Below are 23,826 nucleotides of genomic sequence, written 5' to 3' on the forward strand. Positions count from 1 at the left end.
GAATTGCCAAGCCTTCAGCTACAAAAGAGATGCGACTGAAATCAATAAAGTGGTGGTGGGTAGCCTTCAGCATCAAAGGAAGATAACAGGGCAAACATACCGAAGGAATTGATATTGAAAGTGTAATAGAGAAGCATATTATTAACTCCGGTGATTTAAATGATAACCCTTTGATTGATAATAATGGTGAGCATTCTTTGTATGAGAGTTTTAATTGATAGACACCCGCCAACCAAACAAGCGATTTTCTCCCAAAGATTGAGTTATTAAAGGAGACTATCTTAGTAGTATAGAATGATTTGTCCCTTTAATTTTAAAAGTGTGTTTGGATGAGATAATTGAAAATTTTATAAAAATTTAAAATTTAAATGATTCAATTGAAATTTATTCATTTTTAAATTACTTTGTTTGGATGAAGTATTAAGATAATTCATTGTTAGGTTTTTGGGTCATTTTTTATAAAATTTAAAATTTTTAAACAAAATTAAAAAAATTGAAAAGTTAATTTGCAATTTTTAAAAATTTAAAGGACCAAATTGTAAATTTTAAAAATTATTAAGGACCAATTTGTAATTTGTTGAAAACGTTTTGGGTCAATCTTGTAATTTTGAAAAATATGAAAACCAATTTGCAAAATTTAAAGAAATAATAGTAACAAATACACTATATGAAAGTATGAGAGGAAATTTTTTGTGCCATTTTAAAATGATTATATTTAACTTACATAAAATACTCCATAAATTTCCATCATTTTAATAATTCTTCATTTTTGTATCCAAACAATAAATTTTGTGCAAATCATTTTAAATTCTCTCAAAACATTACATTACCTCATTAAAATATTTCATCTAAACACACTCTAAAGATAAATTGAATGGAATGGTGATTTGAATAAGCCAGCATGACAAAAGAATGAGGTTCCGTATGCTTAATTTATGTAGGGGGTGCCAAGCGGATATGTCCGCTCTGTTTAAGACCGCTTCCATAAATACTTGCAAAAAATACAACGAGAGAAACATTATTAAGAGTGCGAGTCTAAAATTTTAGTTCGCTTCATAAAAAATTGAATGTGGAGCGGGGTAGGCCGCATCCATTGAACTTTTACCTTTAGGGTGTATTTGGTTCAAAGATTAGAATTGCATTTCCGAGAATCTTACATTGGAAAAACAACAAATTCACATTTGTTTCAAGTTTTTAAAAATTATTCTAGGGTATTATGTATTCCAAGGAACATTTTTACACATGATTTTTGTTTAAAATTGTTTCCATGCTTAATGGGTGGGAATCCAACATTCCCATAAAAATAAAATTTAATTAATTATAACTTCCCACTACTACTTACATTTACTTTAATTTTTATTTTTTATAATTTTTAAATTAAATAAATATTATAAACATTCATAGGAGTTTTAGTTTTTAACCAAACACTTACATAGGAATATTATTCCTAGGAATAATAATCCTGAGAATAGAATTTCAAGAAATATTATTTTATAACTTGAAACAAACGCCCCCTTAAAAATAAAAAATTGCAAAAATTCCTGCGTCCGTAAAAATTCGTAAGAAAATGAAATTGGCGGAGCTATATTAGGGGTGTTCAAAATCAAACAAATCCAATAGAAAACCGCAAACCAAAACCGCAAAAAATCGCATTTGGTTCGAATATGTTTGGGTAATGTTTTAACAAAACTGCACAGTTCGGTTCAGTTTGCGGTTTGTATTTTGTAAACCGAATCAAACCGCATTATGTTACAACCTAATTTTTACTTAAACCACATCCAACCCAAACTTAAACCTATTATACATTAGCCTTATGATTACGAACAATTTTTCCATCCTTACATAAATGATTTTAGTCTCGATCTTCTCAAATCTCTAATAGCATTATCGCGCCTTCTTTGCCACATACATCTTCCCTCTTCTTCTCTAATATCTACTCTCTTATATTCTTTCTTTTTCACCTTCTCATCTTTATGCAAATGTTCTCTATTGTAGTTTCGTTTTTATGACACATCTTCTTCTCTAATCTCTCAACTCTTTTGTTTTTTCTTTTTAATCTTCATTAATCTGTCATCTCTTCTATTTTTTTAGTTTCATTATAATAATTTTTTATATTGTTTTATGCTATTATTTTATGTTTATTATTTCACTTTTGTCTAATTTATTTTTTACATATTAAATGGAAAGTTATAGTCAAAATATGACGAGATTTGTTATTATTTGATAGTGTATGAATGTCTAAATACAAAGTTATGTTGTCATCTATATGTGTATGTATGACTCAATAAAATATTAGTAAAAAACCGAATCAACTAAACCGAACCAAACCGCATCGGTTTGGTTTGGTTTTTTTTTCTAAAAACCTACTGAACCAAACCAAACTGCACGATTTTTTCTCTTGCGGTTCGGATGATTTTTTTTTGTTAAAACCGCCCAAACCGCGAACACCCCTATGTGTATGTGACTCAATAATTTTTTTAAAAAACTGAACCAATCAAACTAACCCAAACCGCATTGGTTTGGTTTGGTTTTATTTATAAAAGCCCACCAAACCAAACCGAGCCGCACACATTTTTCTCTTGCGGTTCGAATGATTTTTTCCATCAAAACCGTCCAAACCGTACTGCGAACACCCCAGAGTATATATTAGAGAATGCAACCCTAAAAATTTAGTCTGCTTTGCAAAAAAGTGCAGGTGAAATAAGAAAATCCGATTAACCGTTTTGTCACCCTTAAATTTATAATTATGTATATGATAACTATAATAATAGAAAATGAAAGATATAATTTAAAATGGAACATTTAAGTTAGCATTATTAGTATACACTTAACTCGTTGCTACACACTGAATTTAAACTAATTGAAAAGTGTAGTTTACAGATGTCTACGAAAGTGCAACATTATGAGCTTATTGGTAGATATTGAGAACATTTCAATGACATTACGTGAAACCACATAAACCAATTAATATGGCTCGAGTTTGTTGCTAATACACAAGGAACTAATCAAAGCCAAACCTCTTTCGCTTAGAGAAACATTAATGTGTGAGAATCATAAGAGGAAACATGTTGATCTAACCCCCGAAAGGGGGCAATGAAATATTATTCTGCAAGAAATTGGCCAAGAATGGGACATCTGGTGCTTTTTTCATTGGTACATTTCTCTCTACTTCTTTCTTGTTGTTTGATTTTTAATTTGGTCATTGGAGCTTTTACTTCCTTTTACTTTGTAAGGGTTGAAATACCCTTTGTGCATCTAGTATTAATAAAATTTGCTTATTAAAAAAAAATTCTAGTCCATTCCATTCGTGTTGCTTAAAATTTGTGAAACAAGTCTAATTGCTAAGAATTATAAATTTTCTACTACTAAAACCAATATACAACATTGAATAATAATCATTTGGCTTGGCTAGTATTCATTCACCGATTATAATATAATTAAATACACAGTAGTAACTAAAAAATTAGTTGGTAACTGACTCATAACAAACTAATCCTAAAATGTAAGATAAATAACAGTGAAATACAAATAAATTAAATAACTCTAATAAAGGGAGAGTTCGAGAAAATTCATCATTTGTGTATATACATTTTGTCACATACACATATGCAAACCAAAAAAATGTTGAGTTTATGTGATTTAATAATGATGATTTTAGGATTTGATGCAAATAATATAACGATGATTGGTGTTTCTTCATTAACATGATGGAAGTGTGTTATCGCTGAGTATATTTAATTAGGTTTTAGCAAGCGCACATACAACAAGGGTCCATAGCTCAGTGGTAGAGCATTTGACTGCAGATCAAGAGGTCACCGGTTCGAACCCGGTTGGGCCCTTTTTTGTGAAGCATTTTTTGAGTTTTTATATTCGTGAATCTCGCTTAATAAACTGTTTTTCATATTTTTGTACTTTTATGCTTGCACGGACTATGGAAAGTAGAAAATTATATTTTCCAAAAGAGAAAACAAGTTATTTATACACATTGATAATTTCATCGTTTGATAAGTTTTAAGGGATTTTATCTTACAATATTATAATCATAGACGGAATTTTCAAACTATTTTTACAATAAAAAGAATAAAATTTATTTTAATTTTATATTAATATCCTATGGTAGATTTTTATATGATCAATTTTATGCACATACAAATATTAGATGATGTGGTAAAATATTATGTCTTGAAGATTGAATGATTGTGTAAAAATTGATTTATTAAATAGATAGCTTTTTTTTACAAAAATTAAACATATAGATTATATCAACAATGTTTTACACAAATATAAAAACATTTGATAAGTTACTAAATTCAAATTAAATTTGTAAAGTCCTATTAAATCAACGACTTAGTTGTTAGTTATGCCTAAACTACTTACCTACTCTAATCTCCATAAGTTTTTTCTTGAGATTTTCACTAAAACAATCTTGAACTTTTATACAAGATCGACCCAAACAACCTTAAAAACAACTTGAGTTTTTTAATATGATTGAGACACCGTAAGTGTATAACAATGCAAAGTAGTATACAAAAATATTTATCGAACCAAAAACACTAAATGTTAAATATTGAATTTGAGAGGGAGAGAGAGAGAGATTGGGTGTTGTGGAGAACACATACATTATGTTGCGAATATATGAGCTGAGATCTTGAATTTATGAACTTGATGATGTGAAAGTGTGAAAGCACACACGGACTTGCTCTTAGCGTTCTATCTAGTTTTCACTAGTTAATTATAAAAGAAACAAGAATAAATCTTGAGGTACTAAGACAATTCACACACATACTAAATATTTTCAAACCTCTCGTCTTCTTGATTAAACTTCTTAAAATTAATCCGAGCAAGTGCTTAAAAGACTAAGAAATTCGATTGGGCAATTAAGAAGGAAAAATAAATTGTTTCATCGATTAAGCCTTAATTCTAATTGATTAAAACAAAGTGAAACACGTCCTAATCGACTAAAAAGACTAAGAAATTTGATTGGTCAATTAGGAAGGAAAAATAAATTGTTTCATCGATTAAGCCTTAATTCTAATTGATTAAAACAAAGTGAAACACGTCCTAATCAATTAAAAAGACTTTGAAGCGATCAAATGATGTCAAAATTCAATGTTTTCTTTTCTGGTTAAGTTATTCGATTAACACATGTTTTTAATAGATTTAAAAGTGTGAAAAGCCCATGAATTATTTTTTTTGAGCCAAATTTTTCTTATGTAAAGGAGACTACTCATTTCAAAATAAACCAATTTTTTAAACACAAAATTTTTTTCTCTCTCTTTATTTTATAAAGTTATTTTTCACTAAAGTTGCCTTAGTGTTAAAATAGTGAAAAATTTCATCTGAGAATTATATTGTATTGGTGATGTGTTATAGTTTTTTATTCAAGAGTGTAGTTCTCGTGTAATCTCTTTGTAATAGATTTGAAGATTGCAAGCTAAACCAGTAAACATATTGGATGAATGTTATTGAACTTATCTCTGTAAAAACTTTGATTGTTTGTTAAAGGTTTGTGGGTTTATCTATTCAAAAGCTCAAGTTGTTTCTAAGCTTATTTGGATAGTACCCAATATACACATTTAAGATTGTTTTAGTGAAAATCTCAATGAAAGCTCTTGAAAAATAAAGTATATCAAATAGTTTAAGCAAAATTAGAATAAATATCTAATGTGATCTTTCTATCTCTCATGTATTTCATTTTTGTTATTTATGTCTCGCTACGTATTTTTCTATCTTTTCTTTTCTCTATTATTCTATTGTTTCATCGTTATCTATTTTTTTTTTAACACAAACAACTTTAAATCAAAATATTTCTATAAACCAATTTTTTTTATAAATACAAATATCACAATTGACTTAATCTTGTGTTTGGAGTCACGTGTTTATGAATTAAAAAAAACAATGAAAGTTATTAGATTGAATTGGTGGATACTTGTAGGCAAAGTTAGTTGAGTTTTGGTAAAGTCCATGTGTATTTAATATGTTAAATGAACATAGACATGTAATGTAAAAAACATAGTTTACATAGGTGAACGAACTAACAAGAGTGAAATGAAATGAGAAATTGCCAATGCACTTGACGGTGCTTTCCACCTTTTTCTTGTTCCCTCCGCCCATTTTCTCTCTTCACTCCAAACAACAATAACAATAACAACCTCTTCTTCTTCTCTTTCTCATTCCACTCATTCACAATACAACACAATGTCTGTGTTCTCCACAACACCCAATCTTTCTCTCCCTCTCAGATCCAATGCCACTAACCCTATTCTTCCTTCTCCCAATTCCACATCACTCGCACCTTTCTTCGGATCCACTCGCAGATTTCACTCCAATTCTTCAATTCAACTTTCCAACAACCCTCGCTCCGTCCTTGCCTCCGTCTCCGATGCTGTCAAGACTAAGACTGTCACTTCGTCTTCCAATTTGGTACTCAATCTGTTTTCCCTCTTTTTTATTTTCTTATCAGTTTTTGAATCTTGACTTGTTTAACTTATTCAATGTAGCATGGATTCTTCATAACGTGTGTTTTCATTTTGAAAAGCTCTCAACTTTCTGCTTAATTTAATCCCGTTTAATTTGTTTGTATAAGCTGCGTGATTCAGGCCCTCATTGAATAAACTTTGATTTTGAGTGAATTGATTCTGTAAAATTGATTATGGTTAGAAGTGAGTTGAACATTAAATGATTTATGTTTGCATAACGTTATGCAAAATGGATTTGAACATGTAAAAAGCACGCTTAAACTCACAAGCAACAAATTCTAGCTTCCAGTAGAATTAATTTTGGAGGCAGATCAATTCTACTTTACAGGAACCAAACACTTCAAAATCAATTCTACAACTCAAGAATTACTTTTGGCTCTTCCAAAAACTAAACCTAACATACACTAAATAGATTATTTGCAACTTATAGCACAAACTCTTGTCATGATAAGAGCTTATGTTTATGCTTCTATAAGTTATTTCTACAGCAAAAGATAAAATTGTTGGATTTGGCTTTATATATATGTTATAAGTTGATTTTTATAATAAGCTATCTTGAAAAACTTATGAAATTAAGTCGAAAAAAGCTTATGAAAAATGGCATAATATGTTTTTGTAAATTTTCTCAAACTGTCTCATAAAACTTAGGACAATGGATAAGCTCGAATAAGCCAATTCAAAGAGATCCTTAATGTTATATTTCAATTGGTTAGATACTCACAGTTTGATGGTGTATGTATTTCACTTACCTTGTGTGAAATGTGAGATGAGAAAAGAAGAGATCTTGCTTTGCTGCTACTTGTCCATTTAGCTTCGGATTACAGATGAAAATGAGTGTTTGAGAGTGTGGTGTTTTTTATTTTGATTTGTTTGTGTGTGGTGTTTTTAATTGGATTTGTTTGTGTGTGCAGCTAATTACGAAGGAGGAAGGTTTGGTGATCTATGAAGACATGATATTAGGCAGGGCTTTTGAAGACATGTGTGCCCAGATGTATTACAGAGGAAAAATGTTTGGTTTTGTTCACTTGTACAATGGCCAAGAAGCTGTGTCGACTGGATTCATCAAGCTTCTTAAGAAAGAAGACTCCGTTGTGAGCACTTATCGAGACCATGTTCATGCACTCAGTAAGGGGGTTCCGGCACGTGCCGTGATGAGTGAGCTCTTTGGTAAGGCCACTGGATGCTGCCGGGGTCAAGGTGGATCTATGCACATGTTCTCAAAAGAACATAATGTGATTGGCGGGTTTGCTTTTATTGGGGAAGGAATTCCTGTGGCCACTGGAGCAGCGTTTTCCAGTAAGTATAAAAGGGAGGTATTGAAACAGGCAGATGCTGATTATGTGACATTGGCATTTTTCGGAGATGGAACGTGTAATAATGGACAATTCTATGAATGCCTAAACATGGCGGCTTTATGGAAATTGCCTATTGTGTTTGTGGTGGAGAACAATTTGTGGGCTATTGGGATGTCACATCTAAGGGCGACTTCAGATCCTCAGATATGGAAGAAAGGTCCAGCATTTGGAATGCCCGGGGTTCATGTTGATGGGATGGACGTTTTGAAGGTACGAGAAGTGGCAAAGGAAGCAATTGGAAGAGCTAGGCGTGGAGAGGGACCAACTCTGATAGAATGTGAGACCTATAGATTTAGAGGACATTCATTGGCTGATCCTGATGAGCTCCGTGACCCTGGTGAGCCTTTACATTATTCAGAAAATATAGTTTTGAATGCTTGATCCGATTTTTCCAATATTTTGATTTTGTTTTGGCCATGTATTTTTCTACCTTTCAATTTATCAATAGTCTGAGTTTAGTTATATTTTCATTGTGTTCGCCTAGTTCATATTTCTTCTATTTTTGTCTTCCAAGTTGGTAACTAACAACCCATTTGCTTTTGCTTTGGCAGCTGAGAAGGCACACTATGCTAGTAGGGATCCCATCTCTGCATTGAAGAAATATATTATCGAGAACAAATTAGCCAGCGAACTGGAGTTGAAAAACATAGAGAAGAAGATTGACGAGGTCATTGAGGAGGCTGTCGAGTTTGCAGAGGAGAGCCCCGTTCCACACAGGAGCCAGCTTCTGGAAAATGTCTTTGCTGATCCAAAAGGTTTTGGAATTGCACCTGATGGCAGTTACAGATGTGAGGATCCCAAATTCACTCAAGGCACAGCTCATGTCTAATCTTTTCAAGTCTGGTATTTTTCTGCTTGGAGCTTTCAATTTCGGATGCATGTTCTTATTCATATACTTTATAGAGTTCAAATGTTAATTAGAAAATGTATTACCCTTTATAAACTATATAAGCAGGATTTGTTCTTTAGGATGGAATTTTATATGTTTTCTCCTCCTATTTATATCATTGTTTAGGAACTAGTGTCAACAATGAAAATCCTTAAAATTTGATTCCTTCTATTCTCATATATTTCTTTTCTTCACTGTAAAACTTTATTCATGTAGTTTGAATGGATGCATTGACAGCATTCACCTGCTTATGTGATTCCTCTAGAGTGTCTTGCTTAGTTATTGGATTTGTTGTGTTATGATTTTCATGATTTGTGGAATACAAATTTACTCAGTTATCCAAAACCTTTTTTTTTAATTATAAATTGATATTTCAAGCATGGTTTATTTGAGGGGAAGGGCAGGCAAAGCATCTGTCATATTGAATCCATGTTGTTTGAGCTGAGGGACTTGAATCTCCACGTTGAGTCACAATCGTGTTCATGCTTTGTACTTCGCAGCAATTGGACGGTTAAGTGTATGTGATAATGTGAATCAGACCACTTGAACTTAATATGTCTGAGGCTTCTAGTTTAATTTGAAGCACAAAATGATTGATTTATGCCGCTAATGGACAACTATATTCTATTCTATTGCAATGGTGGAGACATTGTCTCAACATTTCTTTGAAATTGAATTTCTCACAAGCATCAAATTAAAAAGTGATTCATCCTCCTATCTAAATGATGTGATCTCGTTTCTCATATAGAGAAAGTATTTAGTTAGAAAATTTTCAGTTAATTCATTTTACTTGTTAATGGAATTTGGCTCCAATGAGTTGAACCAACGTTTAGCATGGTCCCTCAGGGAATACAGAAACAATCTGAGTTTGAGAATATAAGTTGTGATGACATAAATTTTGAAGCTATTTGCCACCTCTAAGAATTGTCTTAGGTGTAAGTGTGGATCATCTGTCGCAACATCTGAAAATTGCCGAACAGTTTGCAACATTTGAAATATCACGAGCTTATACGTAAACTCAGGCAGTGATCTCAAATCTGCTGATTCCAGCGATCATGACATTGGGATCAAATACAACATAATCTCTTATATTCAATTCTTTGTCATCAGTAATGCCAATGATGTCTTGATTTTTTATGTCTCCTTCCTCTTCCTTATCTTTTATTCCTTCTTCAACTTGCTATATCTCAACAATATGGTGTTCTTCAAATAGATAGTGATTCTGTTGAAATCTCCTTAGAATTCTAAATGTTCTTTTGGCTCAGGATCAAGTCTCTATTCAAGTGAAGTCAACCTACGCATTTACTGATGCTTCTTGTCATTTTAGCAATGATCACAGAACACATTAAATTCTCTAATGAATAAATGCAAAATTTAGAAAACAACCCCAACAGCAATGCCACAAACTTGTTTTGGATGAAACAGGTGCAAGTATACACAAAAATCTATTGTGTTTTAAGTGATTCATAAATCATCCAAAATAATAAAATAATTTATGGGTTAAAAAGATACTAAAATTGAGTAACATGTCACAAGTTTACCTATAGTAAAAAGTAATAGTAATAAGTTGTCTATAGTAAAAAGTAATAGTAATAAGAAATGAGTTTGAATCATGACAATGATTCATTTAATACGGTATGGGGTATTAAATCTTTGACTTGGAAATGGAGCTTTATAGGGGGTATTACTCATTCCATTTGTAGTTTTTACGAATTTAACAAAGATCCTTTGTTATATCTTTCGTAATTCTAATTGATTTGTAATTTCTCCTTTTTGCGGATCTTGTTCGATCTTGTGTAAAAAGGCTTTGAGAACCCTTAGTTCTCTTTATTAATATATCCTTGCTTACACAAAAAAAAATGATTCATTTAATAATTTCATATAATATTTGCGATGTCGTGTCATCTATGGCTAGGGCTAAACCTTAGTGAACAATGCAAAAATAGTTAAGATTAACTTATGTTTAAATGGTCATTAACACCATGATTCTACAAGTAAAACTTGTACTTTTTACTACATGACTCTAATCATTTGTCTAAAGTGATTTAATAAACAATGTATATCATTAAATAAACAATGTATATCTACTCGCTATTTAACCGTATTAGTTCTTGATGTATATCTACTCGCTATTTAACCGTATTAGTTCTTGATATTCATTTATTAAGCATTACCGCAAACAAATATGACCCAAAATCACAATTTATCACATTCAAAAGATTGATTACTTGTTGATAGAATTTCACATTATCCAACAAAAACAGAATTAACTTGTAATGACCGCAGTTACTACTAATAATTGAGAATTTATGTTACAAAATTCTTAAATTGAGAGGATTAAAATGATAAACTTAAGAAGGAACAAAAATCTCTTGCAATTTTCTAATTTCAAGTGACTTTTAGTGTAGTGACTCTTGGCGTCAACTTGAAACCATAATGGATATGATAATTGGAGAATAATGATGGGTGGTAAATCCGATTACACTTGTGGCTTAATTTGCTTTTGAACCTAGTATAATGCAAATACCATCACAAAACTGTGTTGCCATCTCAAACACTAAAATTAATAACATTAAGAATGAACATGTAATACATATCGAGAAGAAAATTGAAAGAAAAAAATGTGAAGAGATCATATAGACGATATTACAACTTCAGAGCAGCTATTGCTTCTGGTTTAAAATCAACTCGCAGACCCAATACACGCCTAACCTCGGCTGGAGTTAATCTCCAGGTCATAGGTCCAGAGTTCTCACCCCAGAAATCTAGAATCTCAGAGACCTTTTCTAAATTTAGAATTGTTGCCATTTGAGTAAGTCGTGCAAACTTGTCTCTAACAGTCCTCTGTGTCATGATGCTGAAATGACTAACTAGAGCTCGAGCATCTCTGTCAAGCTGAAGACCACCAAGCTGACTAAATCTTTTTTGCATCATAATGACTTCAAGCCTTTTCACTATGAAGTCAATAACCAAATGAACAAAAGTATCATAATTGTTGGAAGTCATTAGTGGCTGTAGCCAAGCCACATTTGTCTCCACAGCATGGAGAAGTCTCTGAACCCATGGGTCATTCACCTCATTATCTGCATACTCAGCCTCCGAAAGCTCATAGCTGATTGTTCCTACACTGTCTAATAGTGGCCGTATCCGTGGTGCAACGGTTGCTACAAGTTGTTCTATGCCATAATTCAAAGCTTGCTTAAAAGCATTGCTGCTATCTCCCAACTCAGACAAACAAGATTTTACCTTATCTCGATCAGCTAGTGCAGGAAACACCTGTATGAAGTAATTCAGCCAGTTAATGTGGGTATTTTATAAGAACGTACATTATGTAGGTAAATCAAGCCTCTACCAAAAAATATAACCTATAGTTTATGACTTCATAAAAGAGAAAATTCTGTTTAAATTAAGAAACAATTTTCTAAAAAAATCGCAATTCAACTCCACCTACAAACAGCATATCAATTATAGAGGGAGAGCAATTGTGGAAGCTAACGACAAAATTTGCAGTTAATTTGCAAAATTATACCAGTGAAGATACACCCAAGGTTTAACAAAAAGTGATCCTTCCTGTATAGAATTGAAGATTATAACGGTCTCTATTGGTATCAAACAAACACTGTCCTTTCTCTACTGAAAAGACGGAGAGTTAAAGATTTTACAGTAATCAGATGTCTTTCTAAGGTCATCACCAATATTTTGATAATTGACACTAAACAATATGAACATTAAACAGGAAGTATTCAGTTCTCAAAGTGAATTCATCAACAAACAATCCCATTTCCAAAGCACATTTTGATGGCATTCCTACAGTTAACTATCTTCAAATATATGTAAATAATATCAGCCATTAATAGATACAATTTCACTGTCAAGTATATATAACTAGAAATGAAAAATATACCACCTACCTCAGCACATTGTTCTTCAATTTCATGTTTCAACTTGAGAACATATTCACTACTAACATCCATGTTATTCAAAGCTGTGGCAATATCTGTCCCAGTCTTTTGCACACCAACACCACCAAAGAACAACTTTGCACCAAGGTTTGGCTCTCTAATTTTCTGTTGTAATGCTTCATGATATTCATTGTTTAGCAAACTACTAGCACCGCTCAATACAGCGACAACAGAACTGATATTGGAAGTGGATATAGCCCGTCGCAAGCAACTCTGCAAGACGTAGAACACATCATCCACCATAGAAGTGGTAAGGCTATCAGGGTCATGTTCATCAATCATTATCGCCTTCCTAACATTCTCAACCATGAAGAATCCCTCAAGAATGACGTAAAACCCAGTCAAATCCTGCGCAACTTTACTGAAGCTTCCACTCCTAAAAGCCTTGGTAGCACGAGGAAGCAATTCAGGGTCAACAGAAGTGAGGCCTTTGATCTTCGAAATCATGAACTCAGTATAATCCTCACCAAGCTGCATAAGCGATAGAATCTCTTCCAAGTACAACTCAACCTCTCTTGGATCAGGTCCCTCGGAAACTCCTCCAACAGCAAGCAAATTGTTGTTGCGTGCATTTATTTCAGACGATAACTGAGCCAATTTCCTATACTCCATATACTTGTTCAAAATAACCGAACCCCTAGAATCACATTCCTCCTGAAGCTCACAAATTGCATACACAATACCATCCTCGCCACACAAACCACTCAAAATCTCACTATTCTCTTCAATAGCCAACACAATATCCTTAAACAAAGACGTCAAACATCCAACAAAATTCACATTCCTCTGTTCATTCGACATAGACTCCACCAATTGCTCAAACTCCATCCTCGATCTCATCCCAATCACTTTCTTCAAATACCCAACATACACCTGCAAACCCTCCTCCTCAAGACCAAGCGGAGTATAAAGCCTAACAAACCTAAGAATAACAGGATGATCCCTCTGATCCACCGCAAACGAAAGCTTCTTCCTCACAATCCCCTCAAGCTGTTTCTTCACATCAAGCAACCTCTCCCTCTGGATCTGAATCTGATCAGAACCAGAATCCTTAAACTGCGCATCAATCTGAAGAAAAGTCTGAACATACCGAGCAGCAGACTCATAATCCTCACTCTCCAACGCACGCAGAACACCGTCAAGACAATTCCCACGCTCCACAATCGCATCAATCCGATGAAGCGTGGATCTAACGCGCGACTGCGCAAGATCAAGCTCCCGAACCTTCAAACTAACCTGATCGGCGAGATGAGAAGTGGAAGTCACATTCGAAAGCATGTAATCGGAATCGGATTTAACGATTTCGAGAACGTCGGAGGAGCGTTGAAGCTGAGTGAGGTGGCGATCGAGATCGGTGCGCTGTGATAAGAGATCGTCGAGCTGCATATCGAGGGAGCGCTGGTGGGCGATGCATTCGTGGAGGAGACGCGTCATTGCTCCGACGTCGGTGAGAGTGCGGACGTATTCGACGGCCTCTGATTTGCCGAAGTCGATTGACCATTTGTTTTCTTCGTCGGGTGCGGTGGTGTGAGTGTGGGGAGTTGGGATTGAACCCATTGTTGAATCCGGTGAGAATGTGTTTGCGAGGGGAATGGTTGGTTGGTTATGCAGTTACAGGGATAGTGGTTGTTGGGTGAATTGAACGTTGATGGTAGTGATGCTTGATGCTGGTGTGTTGGATTGGAAGAAGAGGAAGAAGAAGAAATAAAATTGGTTATAAGTGGATGAATTATGTATAAAGATTTTTTTATTTGTAAATTTTGCACTAAATATTTAATTAATCAAACATCCATTTGAAATCCAAAGATTAATCGACTAAACGCATACTCAATGATAAAATAACTACAATTAAATGACCAAATCAAACTCCATTGTGTCGTATCATTATCATAAATTTAAGTAGGTCTTCACATCAACGTCCTTGAATTCACAATTATAATTCTTCTGAAGATATAATTTTTAACGTGTTTTTTTCTCTATTGGTTAGCATGTGTCTCCTCCTCAGTCAAGATAGGGGATGGACTTAGGAATCTCAACACGATTAATTTCTCCGTCAATATTTAGTAAATTAGTAAAAGGGTTTATAATAAGTTGGGTGAAGAAGTTTCTTCCTCCAAAAATTCTGAAATACCCTTTTTTAAATTAGAGTTGTCAGATAATAAAAGTATGATTTCTGTTTCCAAGTGATTACGACCAAGATGGAGGAAAGTGAGAATCAGAGGATATCCCCATTCTCAAAACAAAAGAGGTATCGCTCTCAGAATCACTCCCTAAGTTAACAACACTAACACTCATCTTGATTAGAAAATAAGAAATGTTGAAGAAAAATTTGAGTTCAAGGAGGTACTTGAGATGTGAGACTGATAAAGCATAATGAATAAAGAAAGTTGAGATTTTGATTGAGAAAATGTGAACGAAAAGTTTGCAAAAAGAAATGAAGGTGATTACTAAAGCAGTGAATATGAACGAACTTGAAGACAATGATTGCGAAAAGTTTCCAAAACGATCAGCTTCTCCTACTTATAGGTGAAGGCAAAAGAGCGATCCAAATCAGCCGAGGGAGAAGTTTAAACGACTAGACTTGTCCTTGTAGATACACGCGAACTCGAGTACACTGGACTGCACTATAAACCTTTTCATGCCTTAGCTAGTCACTACCATAAAAGAGATCAACATCACATTCATTTGCATCCATTTATTGTTCCCGAACATAACTCAAATCAACAAGTATTTACAATCTTCATACATGCAAGTAAATAGATTCACACCTACCACACTGCTAAATAAATTACCTTAAAAACCAATATCAATATCACAATCATGACACACGTCACATAATATTTGCATAATCACCCAAAGACAATTAATATTCTTTCCCGAGCCATGAAATGACTCATACAATTTAAGATAAAAAGAATCATGCTTAAATAATAATTTTAACAAAATGTTAAGATTTGTGTGGTGGTGGTTATGATTTTTTTTTCTAAAATCTACTAGGCTAAATTGAGATTGAGTTGGTTTGTTTTTTATTTAATTTTAAAAAACAATCATTAAAGCTTAAAACAAACAAAAATATATTTGATCTTACCTGATCAGAATGAATCGTCAAGGTCTGCAACTATGATCTTCTATGAACTGAGCAGTGTACCTACAAGGTACTCCGATGCTACAGTAAGAATGAGAGCAAGGAGAGCAAGTACGAAATAGGTGTGAAGGAGTGAATAATGAATATCTGACCCTATAATAAAATAGGGTATTTATAGCCCTTAGTTTTGGGCTAAGATTTCCTAATTGGGCCGGATTCATTGGAGGCCCTCGTGCTAGGAAACTGCCAGAATCCTACGTGGTAGAGTTAAGTCAGCAAGTGACTTTTATTCTGGATGAGCGTAGCGTAGGGTTCGAATAGAGTTGTTCTAACCCCTCGCAAGCGAGTTTGACCACGCGCTCTTCGTGTAGCACGTGGGTTGAACTCGTAACAATCCTAAGGGGTGTGACAACAGTTGGGCCTAGAGGGCAATCTGGGTCTGCTTGTCCACTGACTGGGTATTGGGCCTGCTCGGCCCAGTCTAAAACAAGATTTATTTATTTTTTCAATTTAAATGCTAAGACTTCACACTAAAAATTAGTAATACCTACTCAAATTCTCTTTCTAGTCTCATTGATCAATGTCATCTCCCACTTTAATCACCATTGATCATCTCTCATTATCAATTTTATCCATTTATATTTTTCAATATAAATAATTTTGATTACCATTTTGACCACCACTTAAGCCATTGTTAATTACTGATTCATCCACCTCAATTAATAAATTAGTCACTAGTCCGCCACCAACTACCACTCTAATCACCACTCTAACAATCACTAATCACCACTAGTGTCCACTCTAAAAACTTTAACGTAAAATTGGTTTTGAACTTTAAAAACAAGACTATAAATTATTTACTTTTAAGAAATTGTTACGCAGATATAAACATTACACGTAATCTTAATTAAAAACAAAATTATCTCTCTTATCAGAAGTACATAATTTTAATTAAAAACAAAATTAAATTTTAAATAAATTAATATTTTATATTTATTGATTGTTTCTAAATTTTTTAAAATATATGTATTTAATGTATTAAAATACAATGGAAATTAAAAATTTTATTTTTATAAAAAATATTTTCTTTACCAAGATCCTTACTAGGGTGGCAAAACGGATTGTGGTCTGCCGTACTGGCTCACGCACCCACTAAAAAATGACGGGTTCGATTAGAATTTTAGGTCCGCCGCTTACCAAAGTCCGCCACCGGCCAAAGGATTCCTTATTATTTCTTTTACTTTTATGGTCTTTGACATCCACGTAGGGCTGGCAATGAACCAAACTAACTTGAAAATAGTTCGAAATTCGATTCGAAAATTAACTCGTTGGACTAGGTTCATGAACCAAATGAGCTGAGTATGAGCTAAAAACTAAGTTCGTTACCTAAATGAGCTGAACTTGAACTATACATAGTTCGACTCGTTAGGTTCATGAGTCAACTCGATTATATATGAGATAGATTATATTGTCTTTAAAGTAGGTTAAATATTTTCTCTAAATCTTAGTATCATATTATATTTTAATCTAACAGTTTTAATTGATAATTTATATTCTCTAGTGAGCAAAATATTTCTACAAATAATTATACAAATAAAATTATTAAATTGTATAAATTTCAATTTTATAACATTTATTTTATTTCTATATTTTTTATTTTAAAAAAATTTATTTAAAAAGTCAAATATATATATATATATATATATATATATATATATATATATATATATATATATATATATATATATATATATATATATATATATATAAATAATAGACTTTAAAAAAATTACTTTTAAGTTTGTGAAATAAGCGAGTTTGACCTGAAAAGAAAGTTCGAGATAAACTCGAACTCGAACTCAAACTCGGTCAATTCTTAACGAGTCGAGTTTGAGCCGAAAAAAGAGTTCGTCATGAACTCGAGCTCGAACTCAAACTCGACCAATTCTTAATGAGTCGAACTGAGCTGAGGCGAGTTCGACTCAACTCGACTCATTTCCAGCCCTACATCCACGTTTTATAACCACAACGGTATTTTAGAAAAAGATGAAATTAGAGATTTGGATAGGGATATTACCCGCAACATAACAGCGAAAGGAGATTGGTCAGACTTGGATAAACAATGGCTACCAACGCTACCACTCTCTCTCTTTCCTTCGCCACAACCTCTTCTTCTTCCTCGTTACCCAGCTATAAACCTTTATTTTCAAAACGATCCGTTTCATTTTCTACGGTGCCTTATCTTGTTGTCAGTCACAGCTCCAAGCCTAGGGTTTCCACTCCCTTTGCCTTAGCGGCTGTCGTCAATGACCAAACCGCAATCGTCGATGGAGAACAAAAACCACGGAAGCTCGGAAATCCGACTCCAGTTTACGTTTGCAATCTTCCTAGAAGCTGTGACAATCAACAACTAATTCAAATCTTCACTCCTCATGGAACCGTTCTATCTGCGGAGGTTAGTTTTTTTTGTTAGAGTTAGTGGTTATAATTGGTTGTTATCCGTAGTTGTTAGTTAGTTAGTTTTGTTACACGTGAGTTAAAATTTGTTAGTTGGCCATGAACGCCATATAAAATGTATATGTATTCATTGGAATATGAAATCTTACATTGACTCAATACAAAGCAATTCAATATCTCTCATTTTATTATAATTTTTTTTCTCGGGTTGGTTCAATGTGCTTAATTGCTGTGTGCTATGAAGCAGGTTTGTCGGAATGCTGAGACAGGTGAGAGTAAAGGAAGTGCTTATGTAACTATGGGATCTTATAATGCTGCTAAAAATGCAATTGATGCATTGGATGGATTGGTTAGTGACTGTGAAATTTGATCAATGTGTTTTTTTTTTTTAAGATTGGAATTTGATTTGAAACTTTGTTTTTTTTATTCGAATTGAAGGATGTTGGTGGACGTGAAGTGCGGGTTAAATTTTCAATTCAGATGAATACTAAGAAGAAGAATTCAGAGACGTTGAATCCATCTCCGTGGAGAACTATATACTATGAAGGTCCTTATAAGGTGTATATTGGGAATCTTGCTAGGTCTACTACACCTGAAGATTTGAGAAATCTCTTTGGTAAATTTGGAAATGTGGCTAGTGCGAGGGTGTTGCACGATTTTAAACAGGGGAAAAACCGAGTCTACGCCTTTGTATCTTATCTTACTCAGACAGAACGTGACGCCTCGTTGTCACTCAATGGAACTGTAAGATATGCTTTCGCCACTTTTTATCGTTTTGCTGCATAGTTCACTTGTTTGTATCTGATGTTTTGTCTTGTTTTTGCAGGAATTTGATAGTCGAAGTCTAGTGGTTAGAGAAGGCGTGGAGAAGACAGTGACGTAATAATTGGAGCTTTCAAATTCTGCTTAGAAAATATTGCAATTGGGTGTCTGGGATGGAAGAAGGTCTCTGTTCTGCTATATACAAACGATATTGGCGCGAGAACTTTCTGAAACTACAAAATATCAGTTGTAAGTGGAAGTGGTCTAGTGTAATTCTTCCATCAAAATCTGAGTTTTCATTCTTATATCTTTGTTGCAATGTCTGTGGAAAATGATTTTCCTTGTGACAAAGTATTGGTCAAGAACAAGCACTGTCACAGGCTGATAAATGAACTTCTATTCCTTTACATGTAGATACTTAATCTGTTATGAAGTGAGCAAGTATGACAGGAGATAGAATTCTGATTAATGTTCAATTAGTTTAACCGATTAAAAATACTGTTGAACAGTTTATTAAATAAATATTATGTAGCTAAACTTCATTGATAAGTTATATATAGTTATAGGTTCACAACTTAAATATTGAAAAAACACCCATTACACAAGAACAATTTGAATGAAACCAACAAAAAATTTATATAAAATAAGATAAAAACAATTCTAACCAAAATTAAACATCGCAAATTCGAACTCACACGCCTACTTCTTCTGATATCTTTGTAGAACTGACTCACACGCCTACTTCTAATATCTTTGTACAGCTGAGTTAGCTTAATGGGACAAATTAAACAATGGGACAAATTAAACATATATCTAAAATAATCTAAAATAACCGTGTAACAATTTTAAATACCTAAATTAAATAGGATAGAATACAAAATACAAATAGATAAATAAAATAAACCATCTAAAATAAAAAAGAACAGTAAATTTAAAATACTTAATTAAATAGAATAGAATACTTAATTTAAAAATACTTAATTAAAAGGATGAAATACAAAAAAAAAAAGAACAAATATATTTAATTCAAAAATAAATTAAACTAAAATTAAACAAAAACAAAATACTTAAAATAAATAGTTAATACCTAATTCGTCCATGTCATTTACAATGTAATTAGAAAAAGTTTAAATAAACACATTCCTATTTCTATACGAAGATTTTCTAATTTTGACCATTCATTAGATTTTTTTTATTTTTATGATGTGACAATGATACATTGATTATCCGTTTTATTTTGAAAGTTTTTGACCTATTTGATAGGTCTCAAAAGTAAAATAAAGGGTAAGAAGAGGAGAAAAGCAAGATGGCCATATGCATACAAAAGGCTCCCCATATGTGTATGAAAAACCTGATGAACAAAAATCCAGACACCCTCCTAGCATACATACACCCTGCACCTCTGCTGAAAGGCGTACATATGCCCCAGATGGCAGATTAAGTACGTACGCCTACGCAATAGTAAAAGAGAATCCAAACGCCCAGGAGAGGGCGTACACAAGCAAAAATCCTTCTAGCCAAAAGCGTACGTACGTCTTGTTGGACAAATGACTTCAATTACAAGCGTGGAAAGGGGTGAATTGTGTGAATTTGAAAAATGATGTTCAAATAAAAAATCTTTGATAAAATTAGAGTTTAAAACAAGTTTGTAAAACAAACAAGGAAGTAAATATAGAGAAATAAATGGTTAAAAAGATAAGGGAAGAGAAAGATGCATCAGAGATTTATAGAGGTTCGACCTAACCACTTGACCTACATCTCTCTCAAATTCTTGAGAATTTCCAGCATATTATGAGTTTTTTTATAAGTTTTGCTTACAACCCTCCTAACAAACAAACTAGAGTTTTACAAAGGTTATCCTCCAAACCAATGAAGAGTTTTTTTTTTTTTTTGGTAATAAAGAGGGCTAAAAGTCCAACAACAAAGAAACTAAACAGAAACGATTCTAGCGGTCGAAAGACCCCTAGCATCCTCATCCAAAAGGTCCAACAAGAACTCAGGAGCTAGATCAAAAACACTCATTTCTGGCCAAGGACTACAACCAAAATTAGCTAATCTATCTGCACATCTATTCGTTTCTCTATAGACATGACAAAGTTTGACATTCACAAATCCTTCCATCAATCTCCTAGTATGAGAGATAATCGCCAAGCATTCCCGCACATTAGAAGTCCCTTTGTCAACTGTAACGCCCCAGACTGCTTTTGGGATGATCGACTGACCCCACAAACCAACACGGGTCTTTTCAGCATGCTTTGACCTCACTCGCATGCTTTCCGGGAAACTTCCCAGAAGGTCACCCATCCCAATACTACTCCAAGTCAAGCACGCTTAACTGTGGAGTTCTTATTGGACGGGCTCCCGAAAAGAAGATGCATCTTGTTGGTATAGGTAGTACCTATCAATCCTTATAAGCTTTCCTTCAACCATGCAGTCTCATACCTGCACGGCCTCAGGATTCCTCTCATTCCGATGTGGCGACCACCATTGCCCACTTCGGCCTTAGGTGTTCCATGCGGTGCAACCAACCCTCGCCTTCTTCGGCCTCGGGTGTTACATGCCCACCAGCTTCCGCATGGTTCGTCCTCGAACCACATCGTACTGGGAGAAACCAGGCTCTGATACCATTTGTAACGCCCCAGACTGCTTTTGGGATGATCGACTGACCCCACAAACCAACACGGGTCTTTTCAGCATGCTTTGACCTCACTCGCATGCTTTCCGGGAAACTTCCCAGAAGGTCACCCATCCCAATACTACTCCAAGTCAAGCACGCTTAACTGTGGAGTTCTTATTGGACGGGCTCCCGAAAAGAAGATGCATCTTGTTGGTATAGGTAGTACCTATCAATCCTTATAAGCTTTCCTTCAACCATGCAGTCTCATACCTGCACGGCCTCAGGATTCCTCTCATTCCGATGTGGCGACCACCATTGCCCACTTCGGCCTTAGGTGTTCCATGCGGTGCAACCAACCCTCGCCTTCTTCGGCCTCGGGTGTTACATCAACCGCATGAAACACCAATAAAGAGTCTGTGTTAATTTCCAAATAATGAATTCCTAAAGATTTAGCAAACTTGATTCCTTCAAACAAGCCCCATAGCTCAGCCATAAAACTACTACATTTACCAAGAGACCTGGAAAAACCTCCCAACCAAACACCGCTATGATTTCTAATCAGCCCTCCGCAACCAGCTAAACCATCATCTTTACACGCTCCGTCTACGTTCAGCTTGGCCCAATTAATATATGGAGGGGACCAAGCAATCCACCTAGTAGTCTTTTCCAACCCCATGATGTTGTTGTTCAAAGCTGCAGCTTCGCCGTAATCATTCACTTTGTGCAAGATATAGGCAGTTGGCTCATTCGGTCTAACAAACTCTTCGATATGCTCTTGCTTGTTACGCCAACTCCATAGAAAATAACATGCCATGACCCAGTAGCAATTCCACTTCACACCCTCCTTAACCTTGACATTAATATTAGCATTGATCCAATCCGCTAGATCAAGCTGATAAAACACACCTGCTAATTCCACTGGAACTGTGGAGTTCCAAATCTGATTAGCTTGATGACAGTCCCGAAAAACATGTAACGTATCTTCGCACACATGACCACACAATCTACAATCTGCAGTGCCCATACCTTTTCGGCTTTTGCTATAATTTGTTAACAGTTTGTCGTGCTTCAGCATCCAAAGAAAGCATCGGACCCGTTCCGCAACATCAAGCTTCTAAATTTTCATCCAATCTCGATCTACATCTTGAGCATTCGCACTATCAGTTAGAGCTTTATACATGTCCTTGACTGAATAAGCACCTTCACCAGCTCCAGCAATAACAAGCTTGTCCTCACAATCATCGACACTAGGCGGCATAACAGTTTTGAGACTATCTAACAAATGTTGCGGCATCCAGTTTTGAAGCATGTTCCAGTGCCAATTATCATTTGCATCCACCAAATCTTTAACTTTAGCCCCAAGCATATAATCAGGAATGGAAACTACATAATCCTTAATACACTCACCAGGGATTATCCAACTATCTTTAACCAATGAAGAGTTTTAATAACAACTAATCTCCAATCAAATAGGATTTTTAGCAATAACTACCCTCCAAACCAAACACAAGATTTTGTAAAAGGCTAATCTTAAACCAGATGAGTGCTTTTGCACTAGACGCTAGAGCTGTCAAAATGGGTTAGCCCATATGAACCGGCCTGCCCTGCCCGAAAAATCATAGGGCTTTGGCCTTAAAATTGAGCCCATATTTTTCAGGGCTTTTTTAGCCCAGCCCTAAAAAGCCCGCTACCCATTAAGGCTGGTCCGCATAGGCCGTGGGTAGTCTATTAGGCCCGCATAACTATAAATTATTAAAAAATTATATTAATACTTATGTTGTCTTACTCTAAAATATCACAATGGTTTTTCTCCCTTCACTAAATTTTATATTTATTCTATTCAATCTTTCTCTTTTAAATATTATACATTAATATAATCAACACTTTTTCCTCGAATTCTATTAGTTTCACTTATGTTAAATATTCAAGTATCATTTTATACAATTTAGATATATATTATATTTAAAAACACATTATAGTATTTATAAAAAATAATATAGTACTTAAAAATATATTATGTTTAAAAGAATATAAGTTTTAATTTTATCTAAATAAATATTATGGGGTTAGTATTTTAATTTTTTATTAAAAAAAGTCCGTTTAGGGCCGAGTAGTCCGAATCCCATCTAGGGTCGGACTCGAGTAGTAATTTTCGAGCCCATATTACAACATGACTTTTTTGACCAACCCTAAAAAGTCCGGACCCACTAGGACCTGGTA

At 34.2% G+C, this 23,826-nt stretch overlaps 3 protein-coding genes and 1 non-coding gene across 4 annotated transcripts; 3 read left to right on the forward strand and 1 right to left on the reverse strand.

The window, feature by feature from the left end:
* The first annotated feature begins 3,767 nt into the window (after positions 1-3,767).
* Positions 3,768-3,839, forward strand: TRNAC-GCA (transfer RNA cysteine (anticodon GCA)). The gene has a single exon. It is a non-coding gene; the product is annotated as a tRNA-Cys (tRNA).
* A 2,172-nt stretch (positions 3,840-6,011) lies between these two features.
* LOC131610780 (pyruvate dehydrogenase E1 component subunit alpha-3, chloroplastic) lies at positions 6,012-8,888 on the forward strand. The gene is made up of 3 exons (XM_058882826.1): positions 6,012-6,423; positions 7,391-8,171; positions 8,386-8,888. The coding sequence occupies exons 1-3, from the start codon at positions 6,199-6,201 to the stop codon at positions 8,661-8,663; spliced, it is 1,284 nt and encodes a 427-aa protein (XP_058738809.1). The 5' UTR covers positions 6,012-6,198; the 3' UTR covers positions 8,664-8,888.
* Positions 8,889-11,265: 2,377 nt separating this feature from the next.
* On the reverse strand, positions 11,266-14,494 carry LOC131610781 (conserved oligomeric Golgi complex subunit 4). Its single transcript, XM_058882827.1, has 2 exons — positions 12,635-14,494; positions 11,266-11,999 (listed from the first exon to the last, which is right to left on the reverse strand). Exons 1-2 carry the CDS (start codon positions 14,240-14,242, stop codon positions 11,370-11,372), a joined length of 2,238 nt encoding a protein of 745 aa, XP_058738810.1. The 5' UTR covers positions 14,243-14,494; the 3' UTR covers positions 11,266-11,369.
* A 3,331-nt stretch (positions 14,495-17,825) lies between these two features.
* LOC131610782 (small ribosomal subunit protein cS22) lies at positions 17,826-19,458 on the forward strand. Its single transcript, XM_058882828.1, has 4 exons — positions 17,826-18,225; positions 18,475-18,576; positions 18,666-18,971; positions 19,054-19,458. Exons 1-4 carry the CDS (start codon positions 17,893-17,895, stop codon positions 19,108-19,110), a joined length of 798 nt encoding a protein of 265 aa, XP_058738811.1. The 5' UTR covers positions 17,826-17,892; the 3' UTR covers positions 19,111-19,458.
* Positions 19,459-23,826: the final 4,368 nt, after the last annotated feature.

Source organism: Vicia villosa, linkage group LG6 (assembly GCF_029867415.1).
Source record: "Vicia villosa cultivar HV-30 ecotype Madison, WI linkage group LG6, Vvil1.0, whole genome shotgun sequence".
NCBI lineage: Eukaryota > Viridiplantae > Streptophyta > Magnoliopsida > Fabales > Fabaceae > Vicia > Vicia villosa.